This window comes from Phodopus roborovskii, unplaced genomic scaffold (genome assembly GCF_943737965.1).
Source record: "Phodopus roborovskii unplaced genomic scaffold, PHOROB, whole genome shotgun sequence".
Lineage (NCBI taxonomy): Eukaryota > Metazoa > Chordata > Mammalia > Rodentia > Cricetidae > Phodopus > Phodopus roborovskii.
The window spans coordinates 4910198-4934470 of NW_026125506.1; the positions used below are offsets into that span (position 1 = coordinate 4910198).

Below are 24273 nucleotides of genomic sequence, written 5' to 3' on the forward strand. Positions count from 1 at the left end.
GCAGGAGAAATGCTGTAAATTCAAGCTCATATGAGCTACAGAGTAAAACTCCATCTTAAAAATAAATGAGGACAACAAGGAAAAAGAGGAATTTCAGTTTTGTTGTGAAATATGTGTATATGTCTATATGCAAGTATGTGTGTGCGTGCGTGTGTGTGTGCCCGCGCGCACGCGCGCGCGCGTGTGTGTGTGTGTGTGTGTGTGTGTGTGTGTCCGAGATTGCTCTCCATCTTGTTTATTTATTTTGAGGCAGGCTCCTGTCATTGAAGCTGGAGTTCTTTGTTTCAGCTGGACTGGTGGCTCGAGAGCTCCAGGATCCTCCTGTGTCCGCTTCCCCAGCGCTGGGATGATATCCACAAGCTGTCACATTGAGGGAACCTCATGCTTGGGTGGCAGTCACTTCACTGGCAGCTCTTCCTCAAATCCGCAGGCTTTAGCTTTCTGTAGTACTGGAGGTGTAACATGGGGCAGTCTAAGAGGCTGGCTGTCAGGTGTCCTGTTAGCTGCTCTGCAGCTCGGGGTGTAGGAAACACAGGGCTGGGGTCATCTCCAAGCCCTCCCTGTCCTGCTTGACATCAGCTCTGGATCAGGTGTGCTGCATGGCCGCCAGGCTTGCCGCCTGCATTGAATGGCAATGGTGTGCTCCGCCCAAAGCTGGCACACGGGAGGTTCTCATGTGGACAGTGCGAGAAGCTGGGAAAGGGCCAGGGTGGTGGTTTGAATAAAAAGAGCCCATGGACTCACAGATTGGAAGGCTTGGTCACCAGGAGTGGCTCTACTTGAGAAGGTTAGGGGGTGTGGCCAGTTGGAGGAGGTGTCACTGGGGGGGGGGGTGGCCTTTAAGGTTTAAGGTCCCAAGCCAGACCCAGTGTCTCTCCTCTGCTGCCTGTGGATATGGATCTAGAACTCCTAGCTACTCCACACTATGCCTGTGTGCCCCCATGCTCCCCGCCATGACAGTGGACTAACCCTCTGTTCACATCATGACTCTCCTCTGTTTCCCAACATCCTCCACCTCTCCTAGTCCCGCCTATCTTGCTTTCCTATAGGCCAACAGGGCTTTATTCATTAACCAATAAGAGAAACATATTTCAGAATGACAACTCCCATCAAGTCCCAATTAAATATTTTTTATAGAGTTGCTGTGGTCATGGAGTCTTCACAGCAACAGAACACTAAGACTGCCAATCGTTGTACAAGGCGGGACACAAGCCAGGCATAATGCCTTTTTCTGTGTGCCTTCCATTTCTTGCCCCATAGTCTGAAAAGCTGTCAACTTGAGATGTATTTAGAAGACATGATTGTAATGGTGATGCCTGCCTTTGCCAGTACAGGGTGGGAAAGGATTGGCTACCAGCCACTCCCCATGTTAGCGCCAAGCTCCTGCTTTAGGAAGAGTAGAGCTAGGTGCCCACGGGAAGATCATGCGGCCGGCTGGCAGAACTGGAGGGAAGAAACCTGTATTTCTTGATTCTCTTGTCACCAAGGCTCGGCGATATTCAATAAAAGTAATCTGGAAAACGACTTTAACAAGAGCAGCGCCCGGGTTTGCATGTGGCTCTGGATCCACGGGTTCTGCTTTGCAGAAGCAGCAGAACCGTGTGCCCCCCCCCCCGCCCCCGTGGTTCTGAGAACTCCTGAGCTCTGTAAGTGGGGCTCCCCTGCCTTGGAGGGGGAAGGGACTAACAGGTTAAAGCTGAGGAAGAGCTGTTTCAAGGAGTGTTGTCAGTAGAATTTCTTGAGGAGACCTAGTTGAGTGTGCCAGAGTGAGCCCCCAGACCCTGTCTGGTGTTGGTGTGACTTCTAAGATGGAACAGAAGAACCAATGCCTGAGTGTCTTGGAACAGCACCTTACTCCGGGGAGAGCAGCACACAGTCCTTCCTACCAGAACCCGTGGTAACAGCTGTCCTAGACGGGAGTCAGAGACGTTGTTAGCTGTTACGTGGGTGCTGCGGACCCAGCCTGGTCCCCTGCAAGAGCAAATGCCTGTCTGAGCCTCTGAGCCATCCCTCCAGCCCCCATCAGTTGTTGAATTCCTGACTTGCTTCCCCCAACATGAAGACATGGAGTGCTGTTTGCTTCTGGGCGCTTCTAGTAAGCACATTCATATTTATTGAATTAATGAATCAAATGATTGAATCTGTTGCATGAATCCAGTTGCCAGGTGAAGTGACGTTTTAAAAGCAGCTTTGTCTGGCTGTCACCGTTTGTCTTGTTTAGTTTTCGGTACCTGCCCCCTCCTGTTCACACTTCAAGCCCTGTAGCTGTCTGCCATGTAGCTGATGCCCTTTCTCGGCTGGGAAACTCCTATTGACTCTTGCAGCTTCTCAAGTAGGAAGAGGAGCTGGAGGGATCCCTAGCCAGCTCAGGACATGGTGGGTGAGGTTTCCAGCCGCAGGCAGACCCGGTCGGAACACGCATGTGCGGAACCATGTTTTCAGAGGATGTGCTGGGAGACTCCGTTTTGGGGTTCCAGAAGCATATTCTGCCCTCAGGGAATTCCCCCATGATTCTCCCAGGCTGAGACAGCCAATGTGTACATGCAGCAGCTGACTTCCAAAGCCCACCTCTGTTCTGGTGTCACCATGACACGTTTATGCTAGACTGTCCCCTCACTCTTGCTAACTGGCGGTTTGTCCCCTCTGAAGTCTAGGTGGAGGCCTGACAGCTGTTCCAGCTGCTTGTTCTATCATTCATTTGTAGTTCCTCGTGGGTGTACCTGAGCTCTGCTGGGTCTATAAATTCTTGGAGGGGAAAAAAGTTTAATTATGATCCTCTACAACATGGGTTGTGGTAAATAGTAAGAAGCCATTACATAGTTACAGAATAAACGGAGGAATTAAGGTTCTAGATGGCTCCTGGGACAAACCTAGGGCTCCTGTCTCCCTGTGGTCCATTCTGCTTTACTTCCCGGAAGTTCTTGGCAGCTGTGTTACCAGATTGCTGCCTTGGAAATTCTGCAAGTCTACAGCTCAGTAGTGGCTGACTCGCATCTATTGCTGTTGTCACAGTCTACTCAGTGAGGGAACGGCCTGAGACAGGGCCACGCTGCTTATCCAAAAGCTTTTCAGGGTGGACTTCAGAGTTGGCACCAAAACCTCAGCCTTCCTGAGCCGGGAGCAGGCGTGCGTGTGACATGCGTGTGACCACGGTTTCACTGGCTAGGGAGACCGGGATGCTTCTCTCACATTGACCCTAAGACTTTTTTGTTGTTTTTCGAGACAGGGTTTCTCTGTGCAGCCCTGGCTGTCCTGGAACTCACAGAGATCCTCCTGCAGCTGCCTTCCAAACACTGGGATTAAAGGTGTGCGCCACCACTGCCTGGCCTAGGACTTTTTTGAGGGTTTTTTTTTTTTTTTTGTGTGTGTGTGTGTGTGTATGAATGCTAGTCAGAACGTGTGTCTATACATCATGTTTTTGCAGTGCCTCCTGCCAAGGCCGGAAGAGGACAGATCCTGAGACAGGAGTCCCAGACGGTTGTGAGCCACCATGTGGGTGCTGAGGATTTAACCAGGGTTCCCTGGAAGAAGGGCCAGTGCTCGTAACTGCTGAACCATCCCTAAGCCCTTCCCTCTGTTTCTTAAAACTGATGGTCAAAGGGATGGCATTAGCTTGCCCAGACCCAGGAGGAGTCCCATCAAGAACACAGGCCACAGCGTCTCTCTTCAGCTGGTACCTTCTGATTCCAGGCTCATGCTCATCTGACATCACCACGCTTGCTTCTGGAAAAACAGTTCGAGGCTTGCACCAGACACTCCATTTGCTGTTCAAGGACCTGGCCTGTAATAGCCTGAATAGCAAAAAATGAACCGCACGAATCTACAGATTTACAGCAGAGCGGTTGAGGATTAAGTACAGCCATCAGATGGAGTACCACGTTGAGAGGCACAAACATACACGTGTACTTAAATACACATATAAATCTGTGGGAAAGCATGTATCCATTTAACTATTAAGTATTTCACGCTGTCCAAGAAACTTTGATGTGTTACTATGAGGACGAGTGGCTCCGAAGGAAAGACTAGTTTGAAATTCGAATTCAGTAAGCATCTGTAATTAAAAAAAAAACAAAAAAAAAACACCAGCGCTGCTTTTTATGGGGAGGATTAGGGGAGGACACAGTTTTCCAACAGGAGCTTGACTGGAAAGCGCTGGAAGGTAGTATGAATTCAGCACGAAGGGGCTGGTGGAGCTCAGCTCAGCTCCCAGAGAGCGCTTGCACAGCATGTGCGAAGCCCTGGGTTCGAGCCTCAGCACCACATAAAACTGGACTCGGGAGGCGCAGGCAGGGTTTGTATCCTCGGCCGCTTTGGAGAACCTGCTGGGGAAAGCCAGGGAGACAGGGATGGAGCAATCCCTGCGAGTCTGCAGTGAGGATGGCGGAGGCAGCGCACCGGCAAGGGCAGGTGGGCATCCACCCAGACTGGAAAAACCTGAGGCCGCTTGTGGATTGCGCACCGCTGAGTTCCGGCGCCCCGGGCTCCTTCAGCTACGGGAAACTGAGGCGGGAGGAGCCGCCCGCCGCGCGGGCGACCAGGGCGGGCCCCGCGGATCCGGAGCTGCTATCCGTTCCGCCCGGAGCGTCGGGCTCCCGGAGGCGACTTCCGCCCGGCGCTGACCTCCAGGGCGCAGCTCCGCAGCCGGCCGTCGCCTCCCTTCCGTCGGGCCAGCGGAACTGCTCGGGTCTCCTCGGGGCCGCGGCGGACGCGCTCGCCCGGGACTCCGGCGGGGAGCGTGCGCAGTGCGCGTGCGCGGAGAGGGCGCGGCCGGCCAGGGCTGCGGCTGCGCAGAGGCGGGGCCGGGCGCCGCGCCTGCGCAGTGGCGGGGCGGGGCGGGAAGGAGAGAGGCGGCGGCACCGGCGGCGGCTGCTGAGGAGGAGGAGGGTGGGGGGAGCGGAGGGAGGTGTTTCTGTCAGTTCCGGCTGTTTGTTCGGGAAGTGGATCCGCCGCTGCCGGAGCAGCCGGGAAGGAGCTGCGGATCGCGAGGCCAGCACCGACCCCGCCCGCCCGCCCGCCCGCCGCCCGCCCCCGCCCGCCATGGCCCGGGACTATGACCACCTCTTCAAGCTGCTCATCATCGGCGACAGCGGTGAGGGCCGCAGGGGCCGGAGGCGGCGCGGGCCCTGCCGGGCGCGGCCCGCGGGGGCCTCGGGGAGGGAGGGCGGGCGGGCGGGCGGGCGGGCGGGGAGGCGCGGCCCGCGCGGGGCGGGAGGCGCGCAGCTCGGCGGGCGGCCGCAGGCCCCGGGGGCGCAGCCAGGGGCTCCGGGCTGCCCCTCGGCGGGTCGGGGTGCCGAGCGCGCGGGATGCCTGCCCCGGCGCTTGCTCCTGCCTCACGTGTGACCTTGGTCAAGTCGCGCGATCTCTGGAGTTGGAGAGCCCCGGGTTCGAGTCCCGGGTTCGAGTCCCGGGAAGAGAAGCTTTTCTCACTCTGTGACCTTGGGCAAGTTGCTTCACCTTTCTGAGCGAGCCTCAGTTCCCGCATCTGAGAAGTGGGGACTTGGTAAACTGAGCGTTGTGAGTGTTCGGTGAGCCCGAGTAGGGGAAGTGCTTGGCGCCTGACCCGATGTAAAGTAACCCTAAGTTACTGTTGTGCGGGCGGCGTGAGTCTCCCTGTGAAGACTGAGCCCTCTGTGAAATGGGGGTATTCCCAGGACCTCTCTCCGGGTCGCCGTGCGCTCGGATGAGGTGTGGCAGGTGAAGCCATAAGCACGAATCCTGCAGAATGGTTGCTAAGTCTTGGCTTGGTTCAGTTCCCTGGTCTGCAGAATGGAGCAGTGGAAGGTCTGCCTGCCTGGCACACGGTGGGTGCACACGGTAATGCCAGAGGGAGACCCCGGGCTGCTTCATCCAGCGTTTTAAGTGCTTTGTTCACGCGCACACTCCTTTCGAGACTGCTCCATGTCTGGTTCATAGAGAAACTTCTGGCACCCACTGCTTAGAATTCGTTTATTCAGTGAATGGACACCGAGCGGCCTTAGGAAAGTCAGACTGGTGTCTGGCCAAGGATGAAGCATTTTAGAGATGTTTGGTCATCAGGTCTGCGGGGGTGACGTTGAGTTCTGGGAGGCAGGTCCCAGGATGTTTGTGGGAATGTAGCTGAGGTGCTGTAGCACTAAATAACGTTTGGGAAAGTGGCTGGGGAGCCTCCAAGTCTGTAGATGAGACTTTAGCTGAGTGTGGGATAGAGGGTCATGTGACTCAAGGCAACCAAGTTGGTGGCAGAGCCTCTGGGTCATTAAGGAAATAGAGCGACAAGTCCCCCGAGACTCAGGATGTAGGCTTGCTGGGTGGTGGTGTCATAGATGGGCCGGGTTAGTGAGTGGCTTTTGGTCTCACGGAGAAGCTGGGTTGGGATGTGGTTGGTGGTTTGGGCACGGTGGGAGATGGTTGAAGTTTCAGTGGAGGGAAGGTGTTGGGAAAACTTAGGACCTGTCTACAAGGGTAGCTGTGTCTGGGAATGGAGTTAGGAAGGCTGAAGACTGGTTGTAAATGGAAACAAAACCAAGCAAGCTGTGTGAACTTGAGCTTGGACACAGCCTATGGCGTTTGTTTGCTTCTTTGGCCTTGGTTCTGAGTGGCTGTCACCATGGTGGCCCCAGCGGGCCGCGGTCAAGATGGCGTGCGCCACTGTTAATACCCAAACTCGAAAGGGTTAAACTCAGCCACAGGTGTAGCTTGTTGGCTTTTCTGGGAGACGGGGCATGGTTTTGGCTTGCTCTTTTACAGCGTATTTTACATGGCGTATTGATTTTTCTTTTTGCTCAGAAGTCAGGTGTGGGAGAAGACACTCGTTGGTCAGGGTCTGTGTGGTCCCGCCCCCGGTATGAGTGTGTAGGTCTGGGCTGTGGAGAGGGAGGGAGATGCTATGCTGTTTGATCTCTGACACTGAGCTTACATGCTGCGGACGAAGGCGAGCATTTAGGAAGGCGGGAGATGACAGCTGAGAATGAGCTTCAGCTGGGCAGGGTCCCCACGCCGTCCCCTGCCTGCCCTGGGCCCCAAGTATGTGCGTCCCAAGGTGTATCAAGTGATTCACAGACACTTTCTCATCTGATTCTCACCCATGGCCTCTGTGGTTTCTCAAATAAGGAAACTAAGGCTTGGCAGAGCTGCCTGACTCGCCCCAAATCACACAGCTTTCAGAAGCAAAGCTGGGAGTCAGTCATCTTCTGTTGGCGCTGTGGGAGCGGGTGGTGTTGGGCTGGTGAGCAGTCGGCCATGCTGCATGCTAGCTGCTTTGTAAACCTAGAGTCCCGCTTCCCAGTGGGCCACACCTCTGGAATGCATCCCTGGGCTTGGGTATCTTTGTACCTGGGGTGCTACGCTGTCTTGTCAGCTGTTCTGACTTTGGCTTTAGTTCATAATGGTGCCCACTGATGCCAATCACCCACATTCTTAGAACCTGGAGGCTAGTGTGTCGTCAGACCTAGCTAAAACCCTCAACAGGTGAGTAGGCTGGAGACGGGAGGCGGGCATGGCTTGTCCAAGGTTACACGAGAAGGTGGCCACCGAGGCAGAATTAAAGTCCATATCGCTTGAGTTTATTGCAGGTTGGTGCTGAAGCAAAGAAAAGGGACGATGCTGTGGCCAAGAGAGGGGCAGTGGCAGGGAGCTGGGGTGCAGGCCCAGAGTAGCAGACACAGAGAGGGGCATCGGACAAGGGCGCCATCGCCTGCCTGCCCAGAGGCAGCAAGTGCGCTGGCCCGTGCGCTAGATGGCTAGAGGAAAGCATTTCCATGGTGAAAGTATGTCCCTGCTCTGCTTTGTTGGGTGCGTGTGCAGGGTAGACAGCAGCTAGGGTATTCGGGAGGTGTCATGTCATGGCGGGGGCAGTCCTGGAGGCTGGGGTCAGGTCTGTGTTGTGACTGGTGGTGTTCTGCAACCAAGGATTTCAGGTCCTTGATGTCACTGTGGATGGTACCTCTCCCTTGTCTATTACAGATGTGAGATTTGGATAAATTTGTAGTAATAACATTGGTAAAAATAAAAATTATAAACAGCCAGATGTAGTATTGCGCACCTTTAATCCCAGAACTCGGGAAGCACAGGCAGGTGGCTCTCTATGAGTCTGAGGCCAGCATGGTCTACACTGGAAAGTTCCAGACCAGACAGACCCCGTCTAAGGGAAAAAAGAAAGAGGATTCTGCTGTTCCCTGCCCCTGAAGATCGAAAGCCTCTCATGGCACCTGGTAATGCTGCTGTGATAGCATGATGTAACATAGCTTTCGATTGTGGAGGGGTTTAGCTGGTAGCTGTTAAGTGCTGGGCTCAGCTCACAGCACCGAATGAGTGCATGGGGTGAAGGAGGTGAGGTCTAGGTCCTCAGTGCTTGGGGAACTCACGGCCAGACATGGGTGGCCAGACATGAGCTTTCAGCTGAGTAAGCTGTACCCAGAAGACTGCAGGAGGAAGCAGAGGAGGCCATAGGGCCAATGGGTGTTAGACAGAACACCGTGAGGACCGGCCCAGAACTTGGGCTCTCCTTGGGTTTAACAGGAAGCCTCATGGCGGAAGGATGAGGAAGTGGTGCTGAGCAGAGAGCAAGGTCAGCTGAACAACAGGTGCCCTGGCTGCTGCAGCCCTGTCTACAGCAGAGGTGTCTGGGCTTAGGTAGAGACATGGCTGTGCAGCCCCGTCTACAGCAGAGGTTTGCAGTCTTGGTTGCTGGAGGGCTGGGGTTGGAGCAGTGCTGTCTTGGAGAACTGGAGTCAACCCGGGGGTTTTTCGTGATAGGCACATATGCTTAGAGTTTGCTTTCAGTCACAGGACATTTGTGAGGTACTAGCTTAGGATCTGCTGCCTTTCCCAGGGCATTTCTGTTAGAACAGAACGGAAAGGATGGGTACAGGGTCCTGGGATCACTTTATGTTCCCGAGAATGATGGGCTCACATCCACTAGCATGCTCTGGTTCCTGGCTGTTTCTTAAGTACTGCTTCATTACTGGGCTACAATGTTTGTTCTTGTGCAGCAGGTTCCACAAAAGTGAGGACACTAGGTCACAGGGTCCGGGGACTTAAATTTTCCTTGATATTGTCAAATAGCTTTTCAAAGTTCATGAAGTCATTTGCATGCCTACTAAATGGATGAAAGTACCCTCATCAAGGGCTAGGACTATAGCTCAGGTGGTAGAGTGTTTGTCTCACATGCATCAAGTCCTGGGTTCAACTCCCAGCACACCTTTAACCCAGCACTTGGGAGGTGGAGGCAGAAGAATCAGATTCAAGACCATTCTCTGCTACACAGTGAGTTCAAGTCTGGCCTGGGGTATTTGATACTCACTCGTCCCCCCCCCCCAAAAAAAAAAGCAGTAAAGGGAGAAGGGGAAGGTAGAAAGAGGAAAGGAGCAGGCAAACAAGCCCCTCAGGATGCCAACAGAGGTGTCCAGAGGTACGTGGCAGGCCTGGATTTGAACCTGTGTCTGACCTCTGTAGATGTCTTAGGTCAGCTGCTCATTCTTCAAGTCCTGGTCTCCTCATCTGAGGGGACACAGTGGAGTTCTGGGAGCACCACGAGCCATCATGCAGACTTGAGTGTGCTAATCTTTTATTCTGTGACTGCTCTAGCCCCTTTGAGTAATGGAGGCAGAAGGGTACACTGGCCAATGAAAGCCACATGTGTGGAGGTCAAGGGGAAGCCAGGTTCTTTGCACAGGTGGGAGGGAGCTGCACTTGTGGCAAGTGCAGTGGTCCAAGCACTCCCAGGAGGGAGGGAGCCAAGCAGGGTTCCAGCAGGCTCCCTGTGTAGATGGATTTTTCTTTGGGCTGCCAGCTCACAAGTAACGACATGGAGACTTATTATTAGTTGTGAAAGCTTGTCCTTAGATTAGAGTTTGTTCCTAACTAGTTTTTTGTTGTTGTTGTTGGTTTTGTTTTTTGTTTTTCAAGACAGGGTTTCTCTTTCTTTGTAACTGTCCTGGCTGTCCTGGAACTTCCTCTGTAAACCAGGCTGGCCTAGAACTCACAGAGATCCGCCTGCCTCTGCCTCCCGAGTGCTGGGAATAAAGGTGTACGCCACCAGCATCTTGCACACTTAGTTTTTACAACTTAAAATTAACCTATGCTTTTAAATGTGTGTTCCATCCTGTGCTCGATACCTCCTCTCTCTGTACTGCCAACTTTGCTACCTTGACACTGGCCCATGACTCTCCTTCATGCCTAGACTCCTCTTCCTACTTCCTCTCTCTCTGCCTGGAAGTCCCGCCTATACCTCCTGCCCAGCTATTGGCCGTTCAGTTCTTCTTATTAAATCCATCACAGCAATGTATCTTCAACACCCAGCCTTACCCATTCAGCCAGACTGACTGCCCTTTGGTTCTGGTCATGTGGCGCCAGCTTCTTCACATGCAGAGTGCCAGCAGACTGAAGTAGCGTGGGTTTCCCGGGGGCCGTGAGGAAGGTGCCGGTGGACTGGTCTCAGTTGATTAACCTTCCTCTTGCTTGTCTCTGTTGTCTGGGATGGCCCTCGGAACAGGGCCTGGGCGTGAGTCCCTCTGCCATCTCCCCCAGAGAATTTGAGAGCAGCTTGTCTTACATGAGGAAGAAGGAAAAAGGTCAGCAGTTGCCTGGAAGAGACTTCTGGGTGTGTGGGGAGATAGGTCGGCCTTGAAGCGCGCTGACCCCACTGGGCTCCTTAGGAAGGACGGGCTAAGGGAGGCCTCCTGCTTGCTCACCCCATGCTTCTGTCTTGCAGGTGTAGGCAAGAGCAGCTTGCTGTTACGATTTGCAGACAACACTTTCTCAGGTGAGCCTTCCCTGGGTGCTGGAGGGTGCTTTGTTTTGAAATGCACCCTATTCCAGAACCCACCTGCCCCAGTGTGGTGCAGGAGACTCTATCGTTCAGGTTGTTGGCTGAGGGGAAGTGGGGTGGGAGACTGAGGTGAGAAACTCCTGCTGACCCTAATCTCCCTCCCGAGGGTCTACTTGTGCCCCACATTTAAGAGTTTAAAGTCTTACTAGATAGTCCATGTCTAATAGGAAGATGTCTGTACCGTAAAAATGACAGTTGTTTCCACACCGTCCCTCTGCTGCTCTGGAGCTTCTGTTCTGGGTGCGGTGTAGGTATCTTTTCTTGGCCCTACCAGCTCTTCAGAAACTTGTTCCAGCCTTGCCCCACCCCCCACCCTGGTCCTGATTGTTTTAGATGGTGTCTCCCTATGAATCTCTGGCTTGGTCTGGAACTTGCTATGTAGACCAGGTTGGTCTTGAACTGACAGAGATCCACTTAGCAAATAGTGTGATTAAAGGCATATATGCTACCATGCCCGGCTTTCCTTTTGCTCTGTAATGGCTGGGAAGTTTGCTTATGTCTGGATGCACTGGCCTTCACCAACACCACTCAGGTTATGTGGCTTTTGTTGCTTCTGTTTTAATCATGCTATATTTCTGAGATACATTGTTTCTTCTTGTACACACAGAACTGAGGTTACTATGTCATAGGGTCTAAGGGCATTTAAACTGCCAAATTGCTTTTCAAAAACCCTTTATGTATGCCAGGAGGTAGCGATGCATGCCCTTAATCCCAGCAGATCTTTGTGAGTTTGAGGCCAGCCTGGTCTATAGAGTGAGTTCGAGGACAGTCAGGGCTGTTACACAGAGAAACAAAAACCCATATTTGACTGAAGCTGAGGGCAAGGGGGACATACCAAGTCTTTTTTTATTTATTGTGTATACAGTGTTCTACCTGCGTGTATCTCTGCAGGCCAGAAGAGAACACTGGATCTCAGTACAGATGTTTGTGAGCCACCACGTGGGTGCTGTGAATTGAACTCAGGTCCTCTGGAAGAGCAGCCAGTGCTCTTAACTTCTGAGCCATCTCTCCAGCCCGACATGCCAGTATTTAATGATGGCCTTAGCTTACAGTTTCAGAGGGTCAGTCCATTATTATCATGGCAGGGAGCATGGCAGCCTACATTGCACTGAACCATAGCTGAAAGCCATATCCTGACCCACAAACAGGAGAGAGAGGGAGGCTGACTAGGCCTGGCATGGGCTTTTGAAAATACCAGTGACACACTTCTTCCAACAAGGCCATGTCTCCTTATCCTAGAAATCCTTTCAAAGAGCTCCATTCCCTGGTGATTTACATTCAAATGCATGAGCCTATGAGGGCCGTTCTTACTCCAACCATCACACCTTGGTATGCATGTGGAGATCTGCACAGTTAGGAGTTGATTCCCTGCTTCCATCATGTGGGACTGAACTCAGGTCCTCCTGCTTGGTCGCAAGCTCCTTTACCCATCTGAGCCACCTCACCAGTTCCCAGGTTGCTTTTCAAGGGAGGTGTTGTCATTACGCTTCTGTCAATTCTTCTGTCTTTTTAACTGTATCTGTGTGTTTTCTCTGCATGCATGTCTGTGGTTGCAAGTTCCAATGTGGGTGCTGGGAATTGAACCCAGACCCTCTATTGGGGTGGGCTATGTCTCCGGGCCAGACATATCCACTAGATGCCAGTTGTACTGTGACAACCAAAACTGTCTCCAGATGGTAATGTTCCCATGTGTCCTCAGGGGAACAGCCACCCTGGTTGAGAACCACTGGTCTTCAGAACCTGTTTCTAGCTTTCTTGTGCTGTGTGTGTGTTGACTGTTTTGCTTTGCTTGCTTAGGTGTGAGGAGCTGCTGGCCCCGGAGGTACCAGACTCTGGCCTGGTTTCTGGTGCTTCCCTAGGGTAGGCTTGACCCCGCCTCACCGCCTTCGTCAAGCCTTCCTGCTAACTCTCCCATCTCTGCCTCCTTTCCCGTGCCCTTGCCACACTCCGCATGGCCATCTGTTCTTGTGTTGTGGATAGTCGGCAGCAGCATCCTGTGTGCTGGTGAAAATTCATTGTCCCACCATAGAGCAGTACACATTCTCAACAATGGCACGAAGCCTGGGGTACTGGCTGTGGCCCCTTACTCACCTCCCACGCTGGGCTTAGCCTCACAGACCCCAAACTCACCATGGGTATTTTGTTACCATCCCCCCCGGATGGTAACAGTGTTGGGTCCTCAGTCAATTTGGAACAAAAAAAAAAAAAAAAAAAAATAAAACTAGACAGGAGAAACCCAGGACGGATAGGTCTGCTCTATTCTCAGGTCACAGCTGACATGTCCCTGCCCTGCCTTTCCAATTAAGCCCGTCTCTTTTCTCCAGTCACTTCCCCTTTTAATGTCATTGGTGGCGTGCATTTCTGAAATTGTCTTGCATTGTGGGCCTGTTACAGCAGGTTTGTTCAGGGCTCTGTCCTTAGGGCCTTGACTGTGTGGGGCACACACAGTGGGGTGCGGTGGGGTTTGGGGGACCAGAGGGCTCCTCCCGAGTAACGGGCTGCATCCGTACAGGCAGCTACATCACCACAATCGGAGTAGACTTCAAGATCCGGACTGTGGAGATCAATGGGGAGAAGGTGAAGCTGCAGATCTGGGACACCGCAGGACAAGAACGCTTCCGCACCATCACCTCTACGTGAGTCCCTCGCGCCCTGCCTCGGTGTGTCCGTGAAGTTGAGTGGCTGTGCTGGGTAGAGAATGTGCTAGAGATGTCACTGGGTGAGAGGAAGCGGGCTGAGGCGGTAGCTGTGCCTTCCCTGCCTGGAGACACAGGACAAGGCATGGTGTGCTGTGGTAGCCACCAGGGCTTAGGACGTGCGGTGGCGGAGCCCTGGCCCTGGTGTCGGGCACAGATAGACTGCACCCGCCTCATGGGCACTCAGTTTTATGGCCGCAGCTCCTTTCCCTTCAGCGGCAATAGCGGCGGCATCTGCCTCACTGGGCAGTAGTGACAAGTTCTTCCCTGGTGACCCACTGACAGTTCTGTGCAGTCTCTGGTCATCCACCCTGGCTCCTCAGAGATGGCTCTCTCTCTGGAGGCCTGGACACCATGCGTATGTGGGCCCTTCTTCTACATCCCCGCCCTGTTAGCTGGGAAATCCATTGCCAAGCATGTCACCCTCCACCCACAGGAGGAGACCAGTCCAGTGTTGACCGTGTAGAGATGGGGTTCTTAGGCATTTGTGAAACAGCGTGGGATTTAAATTTCTGTTGTGTGTGTCCTTGGACAAGCTGCCTAATGTCTGTGTCCCTGAGATTTCTAGTTAGGGTTTGTCTGAGTGGTAAGGCTTGAGTCCAGCTCCTGCTCTGGCCCTTTCATAGGTTACCTCTGCTTTCTGTGTGCTGTGCTGCTGTTACCTCGTTTCATAGATAAAGGTGTGTGTGTGTGTGTGTGTGTGAGAGTGAGTGAGTGACACGTACTTGCTGTGTTGTGTGGCCATGGCTGCCCTCAAGCTCACAGGTATGTACCTGTTTCTGCTGGGACTGAAGGCATGCACCATCTCTCCCAGCTAAAGGTGCTTCTGAGAAGTGGACTCCATGTTGTAATGCGTGCAAGATGGATTGGTCTCTGTAGAGACAAGTAACAGAACCTGCATAACAGTTGTGGATTCTAGAAGCATGTCTCCAGTTCTGTCATGGAAACTCCTGTGGCTGTTACGGGCCCTCGGGGTCCTCTGAGGGTGTGAGTGTGGCAGAGGGAACACAGGGCTACTCAGCTGAGGGTCAGGTTGGTGTGTGTGTTTATTATACTCTGCCCTGTGGTGGATGTGAGTGCCACGGCCCAGGACGAACTGTCCTGCCTACATGTCTGGGGAAACCAAGGTTAGCCCTGGCCCATTCTGAGGCCTGTGAAGGAGGCCATGGAGAGAGTCATCACCCTGTAACAGTCAGTGGCTGGCGAAGAAGGGAAGGTAGTGTGGTTTAGTAAGGATCAGGAGAAACAAATAGGCCAAATAGATGTTTATTCAGGGAGAAATAACTTACAACATAGACAGATGAACACCAGCAGGTTCCTGGTCCCAAGGATGCCTCCGGATGCTCTCCTGTCCAGTGCTGCAAGCAAGAGAGCCTCCTGGGCTCCTTCCTCCTCAGACCTAGTTCCTCCAGGTAACCTATGGGTGTGGTCAGTGTCACAGGTGTGGACAAAATGAATCTCTCACTACAATTCCCCTCTTAGTCTAAAGAAAAGATTTAGGCTTGATACAAAACTATATACAAAACAGTGAATAACAAGTGTGCTCTAAGAAAAGGAAAACTGAGAACATACGAACTTAAGACCTACATATCTAGTCCTAGGGTGAAGGCATAGCAGAGTTTACAGTAGAGTTGTTGCCCTAAGCTGGAAAACGTAAGTCTAGTACCTAATATATCTAACTAGGAAGAGAGAATAATAGTTGTGATACTTTAATCTTCAACCTCATCAAAGACCTGAGAAAGGAAATAACAATACTAGAGTAAGCAGGAAGTGCAGATGGGCAACTTCCAAATGGCGCAGCGAGGCCGTAAGCCAAAGTGAGGATGGACTCCAGAAGGAGAGACAACAGTGTCCGTCACGGTGCTGTCAGGAGCAACAGTGTCTCACGTCAACGGAGTACTAATATTAAAACATTTAAATGCCGTGCTCTGCAGGTCTATGAGGTGTCTGAAGATTAAGCATCCATGTCTGACTAATCTCATAGGTGTAGGAAACATGGGTGAAGATTATCTGTAATACTCAGGAACCTTGCTGTAACACTGATTGAAACTTCCCTGAGTTAAAGCAGGGACAAATATCTAAACAATATAACTATGTACGTATATATACATGTAAATCTCTAAAACAGAGGTAGAATTATAAATGGCAGCATGATAAAAATATCCTAAATTGTATCAATATACAAAATGTCTTGAACATAAGTAAAAGTATACATACATAGAATATGGTAAGGATAATGTGCATAAAACATTGTAAATGAAAAGATTTTATACAATATGACAAAACATACAATTCTTCCAGGAAGGGAATATAAATTTAACTTTACATAGGATACCACATATAAGAATCTATAACAATGTAAGCTGTATAATACTAATATCTCACTATTACTAAAATAATTCACAAGAAAATAGGCTAATCTACCTATATCCCATCTAAACCATACCTTTCCCAGCCATACCCTATTCCTGTCTTTAGAGATACCTGAGTCTAAGCATCACCTTCCATACCCAACCCTAAGAAGATGAATATTATCCCTAAATGCCAAGAGTAGGGAAAGGGGCATCGTTATCTTAAGGTTACTTCCTGCTCAAATGGCATAATGATTGCTCCATGGGATCCTGTAGGAAGAAAATTTTTAGCAACCAAATTTCTTGACAGGCCTGGCTGTGACGGGAAGGTCTTGAGATTAGTTGCATGTTTTGGAGGTATGGCAGTCTGTGTAGGAGTGGAAATGTCTATACCCAGTGTGTTTGCTAAAAGAGCCCCTTTGCTGTCCCACAGCCTTAACCCTTCCTGAGTTTTCTGTCCTTCAGGGGTGGCTGGGGGAAGATGGTCAGGAGGGGAGACAAGGGTGAAGCCCTGCACTGTGGCCTAGGAATAGGCAGGGGGCAGGGTGTGTGGTTGCAGCTGGCCACTGGACTCAGTGGCTGCTTTGCTGGGCCCAGTGGGGGCAGAGCTGAGGAAGGCAGTGGATGTAAGACCCTTGGGTCAGAAGACTGGGAGCTCTGGTATTGTCCTTCTAGCCGGAGATCTGGGCCACCCCTGGCTGAAGCTCTCTAGAGTGGCAGGAGCTAGGGCAGTCGTGTGCCATTTCTTGGTGTGTTCGGCAAAGGGACAGTTACAGAGGCACTCCACTGCAGGATGGCTTCTAGTCACGGGGTTGCCATACCTGCTCCCAGTGGCGTCCACCAAGCTGTGCTGTGTGCTGGGTTAGTGCTCAGGGCAGCATTTGCTAGGGGACCAAGGCCAGGTTGGTTCAGGGTCCTGAGCGGAGATAGTGGAACTGTCAGGCTCCCTCGAAGCCAGGAAGGCTCACTGCCTGGGAACAAGTCACTAGACAGAGTACGGTGTCCTAGGAGGGCTGGACAGATGCTGGGGCAGCAGTATGTTTGCAGCAGGGCCTGGTGCTCTGCCACCTTCATCTGGGACTCCGGATTGCTGTGGAGGAACACTAGTTAGTCCTGGTAGTAAGAGCGAGCACCCAGCGCTGTCTTCGCAATGTTGGCAGCCTTGGGGTGGCTGGCATCTGTTACCTCCTCTTCCTCACAGCCACCCTTGTATGTTTGTACTAGCACCCCTATTTTATAGTTGAGGGAATTGAGGTAGGGCAAGGATGAAAGCCAAATAACCTTTCCAGGGGCCACGGCTTTCAGAGATGGATCAGGCTTGACCTTTGGCCTCGGGTAGGTCTCGACTACAGAGAGGTGACTAGACAGCAAGGGTCCCTTACCAGTGGATCCTGGGGCAGCCATCTTGGAATTCAGGCTGGGGGAAGTGCTGTTCAGTAGAGCTAGATGGGAGGCAGCCTGCTGTAAAGTTTGGAGTCTCAGTGTTTAAGACCTTAGTGATCAAGAATAGGTAGCTTGCCGGGCATTGGTGGCCCACACCTTTAATCCCAGCGCACAGGAGGCAGAGGCAGGCAGATCTTTGTGAGTTTGAGCCCAGCCTGGTCTACAGAGTGAGTTCCAGGACAGGCTCCAAAGCAATACAGAGAAACCCTGTCTTGGAAAACAAAAACAAATTAAAAAAAAAAAAAAAATAGGTAGCTTTGGAGTAGAGTGGGGGCCGAGGGTGCTGCTTCCTCCTGCCTGTGCTCTCGGTGCTGTCTGGCTTTCTGGGTACCAGATGCTCCGAGAGGAACGATGGCACCCTGCTTCCTTCCAGACCTTCTGGCTGGTTTGGGGTCTGCAGGTTTAGTTGAGTCCTTCCTACAGCTGCTGGGGGGGGGGGTGTCTATGTATCCTCTGCATTCTCCAGTACAGTACCAGTACAGTGAGCCAAAAGCAGGAATAGGAGTTGTCACCTGTTTGCCAGGGAAAAGGGACACACTTTGCCCTGGCTTCTGGTAAGGTGCAGCATCTAGGAATGACATTTTATACTGAGATTTCAGAGTGTTTAAACCAGGATGGTGATAACATGTCAGACACAAAAACTGCCTGAATTCTAAAACTAAAAGCAGAACTTGAGAGAGGGTTCCAGCTGGTGGTGCCCACAGTCACCTAAGGTCTGGTCTACCTCACACAGTGACTGGCCCTGAACACCCTCACCTTTCCCAGCCACTGTCCTGCTCCAGCAAGCGGACCCCAGGGAAGCAGCTTCCCTGTCCTGGCCCAAAGCCCTGATGCACATTTTGGCTCTACAGGTATTATCGGGGGACCCATGGGGTCATTGTGGTTTACGACGTCACTAGTGCCGAGTCCTTTGTCAATGTCAAGCGATGGCTTCATGAAATCAACCAGAACTGTGACGATGTGTGCCGAATATTAGGTGAGGTTGGACCCCAAGGGTGGGGCGGGGAAGCAGAAGGTGCTGCTCTCCCAGTGGCTGACTATGCCTTGTCTCCAAGTGGGCAATAAGAATGACGATCCTGAGCGGAAGGTGGTGGAGACAGAAGATGCCTACAAATTTGCTGGGCAGATGGGGATCCAGCTTTTTGAGACCAGTGCCAAGGAGAACGTCAACGTGGAAGAGGTAAGCTGTGCCAGTCCCCGGGCAGGGGGTAGGTGAGCATCTTTCCAGTCCCCGGGCAGGGGGTAGGTGAGCATCTTTGACTCAGTGCCCACTGTTGGCTGCTGCTATGCGGGTCCTTTAAAAGTCTTGCCGCTTAGCTCGGCCAGCCGTCCTGAGGTAGGATCCCATGCTTGGTGGAGGAAAACTCAAGTTCCTCAACCAGTAAGAGGTGGAGTCAAAGCCCAGATCTTTCCCACCCGAAAGCCATGCAGGTTCTATCCCAGCTGCTTGCTTTTGGCCTTCCCTGGAGCCCATCACCCCCCCCCCCCCACCCCTCTTGGTTGTTCAAGTGGGCCCCTGCTGGGAGTCCTGGGGTTTGTGGGCAGAGCATCCGCCTGGGAGCAGCGCCAGCGAGGAACAGCTGTGACTCTAGCGCTTTTGCCACGGCCCCAGGAGTATAGCGGTGCCAGGAAAGGTGGGTTCCCACTGCACTGGAAACAGGCTGCTCAGAGCCAGGCCAGGCCCCACAGCTGGGACTTACCTCTTGGTAGTTGATTTGTGCATCTGGACACAGGGAGAGTCATTCTCCGGGCTGTGAGGGTCGGTGCTCCTAAGCCCTGAGTCATCTCACCTCTGGTTTGGTGGGCACTTGAGCCGCTAGTTCAGCTTTTTCCTGTCTGTGGCTTGGTGCCACCTTAGCATCCCTAAGTCCCGGCAGCAGGACCCTGGTGGCCAGGGAAAGGTGTAGACGCTGTCTGGCCCGGGTACAATGCAGTGTGCAGCCCTGCTTCTTTCCATCTACACGCACAGCAACGCGCTCTCGTCTCGTCACAGGGTCTGCTCATCCTCCCTCTATTACAAAGGGCAGGGAGGATGGCTCAGGGGTTGACCGTGCCCTTAGAGGACCCGAGTTCAGTTCCAGCACCCATGCCAGGCAGCTCACAACCGCCCCATGGGCACTGCCCTCACACACGCAAGCCACATACAGGAAAAGACTGCAGAGTATCCCGGAGATCGACTTCCCCAAGACAGCATCCCTCTTTAACCCTTAACTCCACCACCTCCCCCTAAACGTCTAAAGCAGCAGTTCTCAACCTGTGTGTCAGGACCTTCTCACAGGGGTCACATATCAGATGTTCTGCATAGCAGATATTTACATTAGTCATGAAGTTGCCACAAAAATAACTTACTGGTTGAGGTCACAACATGAGGAACTGTATTAGAGGGTCACAGCATTAGGAAGCTAAGAACCACTGTTTTCAGGGCACATAGTACATACCTCTCACCCTAGCACTGGGAAAGCAGAGGGAGGGCAGCTGTGAGTTTAAGGCCAGGCTGGGTTACATAGTCACAGAGACAGACCCCAGAGTGACACGCACGCACGCGCGCGTGCACACACACACACACACACACAGAGGACATACATACAGTTCATAAGCCAGCAGGGGGTGCTCCGCACTCTGGCTCAGGTCAGCCTTGCCCTGTCCTCTCTCCAGATGTTCAACTGTATCACAGAGCTGGTTCTACGAGCAAAGAAAGACAACTTGGCGAAGCAGCAGCAGCAGCAACAGAACGATGTGGTGAAGCTCACGAAAAACAGTAAACGGAAGAAGCGCTGCTGCTAACGCCCCGCCCGCTGCAGAGACTACTGCCCCCCCCAGCCCGAGGCCCCAGAGGCTCCTCGGGGACAGTCTCAGTTTAGTGCCGTTATTTAAAGAATTCTCTCCACGTTTTTTGTATCGGGAGGCGCACCGGCACTTCCCCTCTCTCCCCCCGAGTGCCAAGAAGGTGTTGGACGAGCCTGCCCTTCCCCACTGGTGCCCATCTCCCTGCCGAGGCGCCTGGACCTGGCGAGGACGCTGCCAGCAGAGCGGACTGATTACCCAGTTTGTACATAGTGTATATTACATTAACCAGCTGCACCCTCGGCCTGCTCTGGCTTCTGCCTCCTTCCTGCCAACCTGCTGCGACAAACAGACCCTCCCACAAGCCCTCCTAGCCCAGCTGGACGGCAGCTTCCCGAGGAGCCAACCTCATGTCTTAGCTGAGTCTTTGGCCAACCTGGGCCCATGGAGTGCACTCTACATGGCTCCTGCCCTACAGCTGTTCTGGAAGCTGGGGAACCTGGCCTCCACACAGGCCCTGCCCTCGGCTGGCCCTAGGCCTGCAGTTCCACAGAGAAAGTCAGTCCTGCTCTTTTGCCCAACAGGTTCCTCATTCTGCCTTCTAGATGCCTCTGCTGCAAACCCAGGGGAGCTGTGCTTCTCACTTAACCCATGTTTCAATTCCAGCAGAAAGGTAGGGTACCCTCGTTAAGAGATGTAGCTTGCAAAGGGGAGTATTATTTTAACAGACAGCCAAATCAAGGGAATTAAGTTCCTCATTTATTTCCTTGAGACTCGATTGGCTTAATAGCAAAAGTTGCAACTGTTCCACTTTGGGCTCAGTATTTTTAGAAAAGATGTATGGCTTCTGTTCATCGTGGGGCCAGGCTCTGTCCCTTCCATGGAGAGGGGGCTTTGCACCCTTGCTCCTGTGTGCAAGGGCCTCCCACTGGAGCTGGTCTGGACTGTAGCCCCAGGCACCTGCACCCAGGGGCTGCTGGACTATGGGAAGACACCTCCAAGCTGGGACGGGTCTCTCTTAGTGTGAAGGTGATAGGAAGATTTCTTAGCCACTGGGAGGAAGTGGCAGTGGGGTGGGGACAGCCAGCATTGACCCACCCACCCCCTGGAGTAGAAACCAGGGTAATCTTCATTTGATTACTTCCCCCTCCTTCCCCTCAAAGGATCACGTAACTGGGAAGAGCTGATCTGGACATCATGATGTGTTTATTAGATTTCCTTTCCTAGCGATTGATTTCCAGGCACTGTCCTGACTGGACAATCACAGATGACTGCAGATTTCCCACGCTAACACTGTGGATGGGGTTTAATCAATAAAACTGGGGCTTCTCACCTGTCTCCACTTGTGCAGACTGTCCACAGCTGGGGCCTGTGCGAGCTTCAGGCTGGGTTTGGGAGCTTGTGGGCCTAGGAAGTTAGGTGCTGTGGAAGACACTTCAGGCCAAGCAGTAGGCAGCTCCACACGATCCAGGTGAGCTGGGAGTTGAGGCAGACTCTGTTTTCAGGGCTGTCTTGGCTGACAAGGGGCAGAAGATGTCACGTGTGCTTCTGAGCACATGGGAGCCAGTGTAGAGGTGTTTGCCAATTCCAGCAATAAGAGGGTGATCTTGGCGCATCCAGCCAAGTTAGGTGTCTCTGTGGCTTTTGGCACTTGCCTAGAAGGCCCAGGTGACGGGTGGTTTTGGTGACAAAGTGTGCCTGTCCCACAGAGTGATACATGCATGAGTGGAGGGGTGGGTGGGGTGGGGGGACTCAGGGCTAAACTGGTGTCCTAGTGGACCTGATGTGAACCTCCTGTCAAACAACACACTTTTAAATGGTTTGCTAGGATTATTTCTGTATTGAAAGTTTCTAATTATGCTTTTTAAAAAAAATATACTAAAAATAAAGGTTCAAGCTGCCAAATTTCCTCCCAGGGTCTGCTCGCGCTCCTTACAGCTGTGCTCTGGGTACCTACCTGGCTTTTCCCACCATTGGGTCCGGCTCTTGTTGACCTCAGGTGCACATCAAGGGCGCTGGCAAACCGTCAGGGGCCAAGTTTGCTTTCTTTCCCTAGGCGTGGATGGTTCCGGGTGGTGTTTCCCCTCTGGGCCCAGAGCACATGTAGGAAGATGCCAGGGGAAGCTCCCCGTTTACTCTGCTCATGCCGGAAGGGTGCAGTGGGAGCTGTTTCTGCTGTGCTGGACGAGAGGGTGTAGAGCAAGACACTGCCCCCTTCACAAATACCCTTCTGGGCCCAGCGCTAACCCTCGACAGCAGCAGAGCTGCCATTTGACACACGAAGCATGTTTGACAAAACAACCCTCCACACACCCAGGAACGGAGGCAGAAGTTGTGTAGAAATTAGTTTTATTCTTATTCAGACTATTTTCAAAAGAAGCAGTGGTATGCTGTTTTTCTAAAAATATGCCTTTATAGATTTATGTGTATTATAAAATCCGTACGTGTATTTACACAGCTGCTACATACAAAATTACAGCACTGTGGTATGTACATATCTGTAAATACATTCTTTCTGCTCAGCCCTGCTGTGCTTTCCCTGTTGAGGGCAGAGGCTTGGTGAGTGGTGAGCAGCCACAGGCCGGGCCCACAGCGCCTCAGCGGGGCCTCAGCAGGGATGGGGCAGTGCAGGAGGAGCAGGCTGCAGGTTGCAGCCCTTGTAGGCCTGGGGGCAGTATCTGGAAGCTCCAGCAGCCTCGCCCCACCCACCCTGGGGCACCCACGCTGCCTTCTGTGTGCCGGTGGTTAAACTAGTCCCCTTGGGGCCATTTGTGGCCTGAACTTGCTCGGCTCGGCCCGGTTGTATTTGAGGTGGGAGGGAGCTATGGAAGACAAGGGCTGTCCCAGCCCTACCCCATGAGGGGGAAAAGTCTGGAAGGCTAGCGCCTACAGAGGATCAATGGGGTGCCGCCAGCCCAGGCCTCACTAGGTCAGGACTGCCTGCGCTGGGGAAGCTGAGGCGGTGGCAGCCAGAAGACAGTCCCTTCCCCGGGGTACAGAACAGCCTCAAGGGAACTTGGGTAACCCAGTTCTTAGGCCCCACAGCCACAGGCTGGGCTCCTGCCGTTCAAGACCCCAGCACGGGTGCATGCACACGGGTGAGCACACGGGTGAGGGGCTGAGCCTCCCCTTGTCCAGGCAAGTGGCCGGGGCAGGGATGGAGGCTCAGGCCTCCTGAGGCATGCACAGGAGGGCCTCAATCTCTGTCCCCATGTTCAAATCCAAGGAGGCAGCAGAGCCTTTGGGGGAGGGGCTGTGATGAGCTGGGTCTGAGTAGCAGAGCCCATCCGTGGTCTGCATGGGAAGTGGCTTCAGCCCTGCTCACTAACAGGATCCTGGGGAAGCCCAGGCTGAGGCTTGGCTTGGGCAGTGGGGACAGGGTTCATTCCTGTCCTTGGTATAGAGCCATACAGGCCCCTAATTCTCAGACCCCACTGCACTGACAGAAGGGTGGGCTCTGGAACCACCTGGCCCCAGGGCAGCTGGGCAGGCACCGTAGCTGCCCAGCTGCAGCTGACTGGAGACCCTCCTGGACTGCCTCTAGTCCCCATCCTCAACCGTCGGACTCTTCCCCACTTAAATTTTCCTGAAGAAGGAGAAGAGCCGTTTGCCATCCATGGTGCTGGGTTCCTGCCCCCGCCCTACGCCATGGCCCCTAGAGAAGGCGGCAGCAGCAGGCCGGCTCTGTTCCTTCAGGTGCGTGTCCATCAGCTGCCTGTCAATGACCCTGTGCATGTCATCCTGCAGAGAGGAGAGGGGCGTGGTAAGCAGCTGCTCTTACCTGGCCCCAGGGTTGGACAGGGAGGTGACAGATGTCAAGGCCAAAGGTGAAGACGAGGGATGTGATGAGCGAACACAGCAGCTGGGGCTGGTGGAGCAAAAATGGTGAACACCGGAGCCGTGCCAGGACACAGTGCCATGTAGCGCTGTCTCAGAGCCAGGGTCCCCAGGCCGAGGTAGCAGAGCAGCCCCCACACTAGCTCATGGGGCTGTCTGGATGCCCTTGACCTGGCTTTAACAGGCTACCTGTGTCCTAACTAACCCCTTTCAGGCTAAGTAACTAATGGCCACAGACCAGAGGCCGCGGCTATATGTCTGGGACTGCCTTCACCCCTCCGGCCAGCTCTCAGCTAAAACGGGGCAATGTCATCTTGACATGCTGTCTTGTTCCAACTCAGCCCCACTCCTATTA

General features: G+C 53.1%; 2 protein-coding genes across 3 annotated transcripts in view; one reads left to right on the plus strand and one right to left on the minus strand.

Moving 5' to 3' along the window:
- Window positions 1–4893: 4893 nt before the first annotated feature.
- Rab35 (RAB35, member RAS oncogene family) lies at window positions 4894–21807 on the plus strand. The gene is made up of 6 exons (XM_051176499.1): window positions 4894–5089; window positions 10691–10741; window positions 13320–13443; window positions 18149–18273; window positions 18353–18477; window positions 19953–21807. Exons 1-6 carry the CDS (start codon window positions 5038–5040, stop codon window positions 20079–20081), a joined length of 606 nt encoding a protein of 201 aa, XP_051032456.1. The 5' UTR covers window positions 4894–5037; the 3' UTR covers window positions 20082–21807.
- Window positions 21808–22413: 606 nt separating this feature from the next.
- The window catches only part of Bicdl1 (BICD family like cargo adaptor 1), a 68591-nt gene continuing 66731 nt past the window's right edge, over window positions 22414–24273 (minus strand). The window contains exon 10 of one of the 2 annotated variants that reach the window (XM_051176481.1): window positions 22414–23822. In XM_051176481.1, the coding sequence (XP_051032438.1) occupies window positions 23658–23822 (165 nt within the window). In that variant the 3' untranslated portion in view covers window positions 22414–23657. The remainder of the gene's footprint in view (window positions 23823–24273) is intronic. The other variant, XR_007833990.1, reaches the window with a different exon arrangement.

Bases quoted from the DNA above. Each gene is read 5' to 3' on its own strand.
- Rab35 (XM_051176499.1), top strand. From the start codon at position 5,038: ATGGCCCGGGACTATGACCACCTCTTCAAGCTGCTCATCATCGGCGAC. The intron at 5,090-10,690 runs GTGAGGGCCGCA...TCTGTCTTGCAG, and splicing joins GCTCATCATCGGCGACAGCG to GTGTAGGCAAGAGCAGCTTG. The intron at 13,444-18,148 runs GTGAGTCCCTCG...TTGGCTCTACAG, and splicing joins TTCCGCACCATCACCTCTAC to GTATTATCGGGGGACCCATG.